Source organism: Lipotes vexillifer, unplaced genomic scaffold (genome assembly GCF_000442215.2).
Source record: "Lipotes vexillifer unplaced genomic scaffold, Lipotes_vexillifer_v1.1 scaffold634, whole genome shotgun sequence".
NCBI classification, from domain to species: Eukaryota; Metazoa; Chordata; class Mammalia; order Artiodactyla; family Lipotidae; genus Lipotes; species Lipotes vexillifer.
In genome coordinates this window covers 375,991-381,742 of record NW_006781096.1, presented here as the reverse complement: position 1 = coordinate 381,742, position 5,752 = coordinate 375,991, and the positions used below count along the sequence as shown (strand labels likewise).

General features: G+C 46.0%; 1 protein-coding gene across 1 annotated transcript in view; it reads left to right on the top strand.

Annotated features, from left to right (window-relative positions):
• Positions 1-238: 238 nt before the first annotated feature.
• Positions 239-5,752, top strand: part of EPHX1 (epoxide hydrolase 1) — a 27,161-nt gene continuing 21,647 nt past the window's right edge. Inside the window, exons 1-2 of the mRNA XM_007454472.1 lie at positions 239-426; positions 3,087-3,267. Coding sequence (XP_007454534.1) covers positions 244-426; positions 3,087-3,267 — 364 coding nt within the window. The 5' untranslated portion in view covers positions 239-243. The remainder of the gene's footprint in view (positions 427-3,086; positions 3,268-5,752) is intronic.

Sequence of the window (5,752 nt, the reverse complement as noted above, 5' to 3'; positions counted from 1 at the left end):
CTGTGCGGAAGCCAACGCAGCTTCACCTTTTCCAAATTTGATTCACGAATTTCATAGCTCAGTTAGGATTATGGGTGATTTTTGTGTCTTTTTCTGTTGTTTTCCAATTTTTCCATACTATGCTTATAATATTTTTTTTTTAGGTCAAAAGTACCTAAAGTCGAGGGTTGGGTGGGAAAGAAGTTGGGGATCTGGTGTTTCCGGCCAGAGGTCAAGGTGGATTCTGTCCCCCTTGCAGGAGTCATGTGGCTGGAAATACTCCTCGCCTCAGTGCTGGGCTTTGTCATCTACTGGTTCGTTTCCAAAGACAAGGAGGAAACTTTGCCACTTGAAGATGGATGGTGGGGGCCCGGGGTGAGGCCCACAGCTGGGGAGGATGAGAGCATCCGCCCGTTCAAGGTGGAAACGTCAGAAGAAGAGATCAATGTAAGGCACCTCTTTCCAGGCGAGGGAGCAGAGGGGAGCACGGGGGGGGCCCCTTCTGGGGCTGCGCCTCAGGCTGGGGCTGGGATGGCGAGGGGCTAGGGAAGTGCTCCTCTGGGGGGGGTGTTTTTCGCCTACTCTTCTCTCATTGGGCTCTCCCGCTCTGCCTACCCGTCCCTTCTGCTCCTTCCCTCCCCTGTTTCCGCCTTCCCCTTCCCAAGGCCCCAGCAGTACCCAGGCCGGCGAGTGGGTGCCAGCCGGACCCAGGGGTCACAGAAAGCAGCTGGTTTTGCCTCCTTGGTGCCCCACCTGAAGCCCTGGGAATGAGCTTGTCGGCTCAGGGCCTGGGTGGAGATCGTGAGTGAAAAGCAAGGCCGTGGTGACATAAATGCTGCCGCACAGAGAACCTGGCACAGGGCCAGCCGTGGCCAGGCACCTACTGTGTGTCAGCCCCCTTGTAGTCACATGCAGTCCCTGCGGTCATACAGAAAGTGAAGCTCAGAGAGGCAAAGCAACTGACCCAAGGTGACCGAGATAATAAGCAGAGGGTTTAAACTCAGATCTGTCTAACTCCAAAGCCTAGGCCTGTCCTCTGCACGGGGCTGGAATCAGGATGGATGGACACGATCATGGGGTGGGCTGATCTGAGAGCGAGGCTTGAGCAGGGCCAGGAGGGTGGGTGGGACCTGGGATGTCCCTACTCATCCTTTTTTTCATTTTGTGGGTGTGGGAGCACCTCCTGTGTGCAGGCCCTGTGCTGGGTGCTCGGAAGAAGAGGGAGAGCCTTCCCTCAAAGAGCTCCTAGTCCAGCAGTTGAGAAACGTTAATGATTAACAGAGATAAGTGCGGTGAGATAAAAAGTCATGGGAGCGCTGAGGAGGACGGGATTAAAGAGCGGAGACAGCTGTACCCAAGAGAAGCCAGACTGAGGCTCCCTTGGTAGCACTTGACAAGGTGTCACTATTGACGACAGAGGCTGAGCCCTGTTGATACCTCCTTTAGTGGGTTCCTAGGCTCAGCGTCTGACATTCCTAAAATCTGTGTGGAGGTTACTGCAGTGCTTGGGAGGACACTCTGGGAAGGGTAACACTTGAGAGGCTCCGTGGACCAACTTGAGCTTCCCCAGCTGGGGCTGCTCTTTCAGCTTGATGCACGCCTGCCCGTGAGACTTGTACCTTCTCTCCGGGTCTGTCATTTTTATCCTAACTCAGTTAGGATATACTGTATCATTCAGTGCTGTGTATCAGAGTCAGCAAATCCATCCTGCCACCTGCTGTGTTTTTTTTGTTTTTTCTTTAATTAATTAATTAATTTATTTATTTATGGCTGTGTTGGGTCTTCGTTTCTGTGCGAGGGCTTTCTCTAGTTGTGGCGAGCGGGGGCCACTCTTCATCGCGGTGCGCAGGCCTCTCACTATCGCGGCCTCTGTTGTTGCAGAGCACAGGCTCCAGATGCACAGGCTCAGTAGCTGTGGCTCACGGGCCCAGTTGCTCCGCGGCATGTGGGATCCTCCCAGACCAGGGCTCGAACCCGTGTCCCCTGCATTAGCAGGCAAATTCTCAACCAGTGTGCCACCAGGGAAGCCCCACCTGTTTGTTTTTGTTAATTTAATTTTTATTTTATATCAGAGTATAATTGATTTACAAGGTTGTGTTAGTTTCAGGTGTACAGCAAAGTGATTCAGTTATACATAGACATATATCCATTTTTTTTTCAGATTTTTTTTCCCATATAGGTTATTGCAGAATATTGAGTAGAGTTCCCTGTGCTATACAGTAGGTCCTTGTTGATTATCTGTTTTATATGTAGTCTGCCACCTGCTTTTGTACAGCTCCCATGCTAAGAATAGTTTTTACATCTTTAAATGGATGGAAAAAAATTAAAAGAAGAATAATACTTTGTGATGTGTGGAAATTACGTGACATCAAATTTCGGTGTCCATAAATAAAGTTTTTTTGGAACACAGCCATGCCCATTTGTCCATGTACCATCCATGGCTGTTTCCACACTACAAGGGCAGAGTGGAGTAGGTGCAGCTCAGAAAGCCTAAGATATTTATGATCTGGCCCTTTACAAAAAAGTTTGCCAACCCTTGCTGTATATAAGTCTCAATAAATTAAAGATCTGTATTGTTCATACATTTAAAAACTGAAAGATGAGAAGCAAACCTGAAGTCGAAAGTGAAGAACATATGTTTGGGGAACAGCCACCGCTGTGGGAAGGTTTCTTCTGGGATAAACCTAACAACCCAGAGCGCAAATGTGCAGACCAGGAGTCTCCTCACCTTGTCTGGTGAAACTTTGCTTTGCCTCTGCTATACATATTATATATAATATATATTAATATAATTATATAATGCATATTATATATCATATATATTAACTATATTAATATATATAATTAATATATAATATATATTACATATAATATATAGGATATAATAATATAAAATATATATAATATAAAATAAATATACAAATTATAAATATATAAATAAAATATAAAATATATAATATACATTTTATGTAATATAATAATGTTATAAAATATATAATATTTGGGTCTTGTGGCTGCAGGGTTTGGAACTGTCTTCTGGAAACAAACTTTCTCTTGTGCTCTGCCTCATTCACCTTCTCTACTTGGGGTCCTGCATTTTGCTCCAGGATTTACACCAGAGGATTGATAAGGTCCGTTTAACCCCACCTTTGGAGGACAGCCGCTTCCACTACGGTTTCAACTCCAACTATCTGAAGAAAATCATCTCCTACTGGCGGAATGAATTTGACTGGAGGAAGCAGGTGGAGAGTCTCAACAGATACCCTCACTTCAAGACTAAGATTGAAGGTATGTTTCCAGGACACCAGCTGGAGGGGGATGTATATCACAGGAACGGCCTTCTTAGGTACTGGACGTGACTTAGGGACTTCCCTGGTGGTCCAGTGGTTAAGACTCTGCGCTTCCCCGCAGGGGCATGGGTTCCATCCATAGTCAGGGAACTAAGATCCCACATGCCTCCCAGTGCGGCAGAAAAAAAAAAAAAACAACCTTCCTTAGACACTGGACATGACTTAGATAAAGCCAGGAGACCCAGAATTCAATTATTGGTCCCTGAGATGTATTTGGAAGGTATAACGCCACGAGGATGCAAAAATAATGCAGAATCCCAACAAATCCAATGGTCTTTTAGAGCTAAACAGGAAAACATATAAATAAATTAAAAACCAAAGAAATGCACAGTCCACTTCAGTGATGGAACAGTCTCTGAGAGGATAGAGATAAGATTTAGATCTGGGCGTGGCCTCGGTCAATCAGCCCCTCCTTGAAGCTTTGGAGTCCATGATGCTGTGACTGTTCAAGGGTGCTCAGCCTGTCAGTCAAGGTCCAAATAAAAACTGTCCTGTCTCTGCAGCTCTAGATCTCCTGTCCCAACAGTATCACAGGTTGTCACCCAGCTTCATCTGGAAGGGAAGGTATTTCTCAAAATGTTCTTGGGAAAGTAACCTAAGATCATTTAGGATGAGATAATAGTTTCCTAAGTGGAAAAGCATTTTTTTAGCCCCAGAAAGATTTAGAATCAAATATAGAAATGCTTAAGAAAATCAAACTCATGCTGTTAATTTTTACAGATTTGTCTGTTTTTAATTATAATAAAATACACATAACATAAAGTTGACCATTTAAACCATTAAGTGTACATTGTTATGTGTAACGCCACAGTGGAGTAAGTACTTTTATATTGTTATCCAGCCAGCACAGCCATCTATCTTCAGAACTTTTTTTATTTTGCAAAACTGAAACTCTGGGGACTTCCCTGGTGGCACAGTGGTTAAGAATCCGCCTGCCAGTGCAGGGGACACGGGTTCGAGCCCTGGTCCGGGAAGATCCCACATGCCACGGAGCAACTAAGCCCGGGTGCCACAACTACTGAGCCTGCGCTCTAGAGCCCGTGAGCCACAACTACTGAGCCTGCGTGCCACAACTACTGAAGCCCACATGCCTAGAGCCTGTGCTCCGCAACAAGAGAAGCCTCTGCAGTGAGAAGCCTGTGCACCAGCAACAAACAGTAGCCCTGGCTTGCCGCAACTAGAGAAAGCCCGTGTGCAGCAACAAAGACCCAACGCAACCAAAAAAAAAATTAAATTAAATCTGAATCTTCAGCAAACAAGAGCTATTTCAAGTATTTTTTCAAAGCCAGTGAATGTGAATTACACATTTACCTTCAGTAAAGATGGACAGATATAACTAAACTATCCGCTGCCTTTGCTTTTACCTAGAACCATTTCTATCCAGCATGGTGAAGTGTGATGTGCTTTGAAGCCAGATGAAATCTGGCTTGAGACCTGCAGACTGCTGGCCAGAGGCAAGAAACCTGTCCTCAAGAGGACATCATAGAAACCTCATTGGTATTGGTGTTGGTGAGGATATGGTCTCTGCAGGTTCTAACACCTGTGTGGCAAGCTAAGCCTGAGCTTCCTCTGCTGGGAAATATGCAGCCCCCTTGCAATGCTCATTTTCACCGAGGAAAAGCCAACATCCTTACAATGATGAGCAAGCCCTATACTTGACCTGCCTCTCCTTACCCTCTCTGACCTCACCTGGAACTATTCTCCCCTTCTCTTTCCTCTCCAGCCCCACCAGCCTCCTCACACACACCAGATTGGCTCCAACCCCAGGACCTTTGCACTTGAAGTCTGCTCTCCCTGGACTGTTCTACCTCAGGTATCCACTTGGTGAACTCTCTCACTCCAAGTCCTTGCTCAAACATCACTCTCTCCATGAGGCCCGCCCTGCAGCCCACCTCTCACTCCCCAACCCAGACTTTCTAATCCCTCGCCCTTTTTCTTTTGTCCATGTCCACTGCTCACCTCTAACACACAGTATACTTATTTATTACATACAGTTTTATTTCCTGTCCGATGCAGACAAGCTCCCCGTGTAAGCTCCGGGAGGGAGCTCACCCACTGGTGACGGAGGAATCGCCACCGACGCAGCAGGGGCTCCAAGTCTACACACAGATCCCTCAGAAGCCCTGGCCCCCTGCAGCCCTACCCTCATCTCAGACCACCTCGTCTGTGTGCTTTGGATTAAACTACGTGCTAGAAAACGAGTGTGTCTCGACCTGAAAATGCAGTTTGGTCGTGTTTTTTAAGTGAAAGTTAGTTTGAAATGCCTAAAAGCCGCAGTTCACACGAAATCCTTCAAAACGTGCGGTTTTTACAGGTTTTAAAGAAAAACTCTTTTGTTGCTATTCAAAAACTGGGGAAATTGAGACGAGGGTATCCCAAAGGGTTAGTTTCTGCGAGTTAAAATATAAAAATAAAACGGTGGG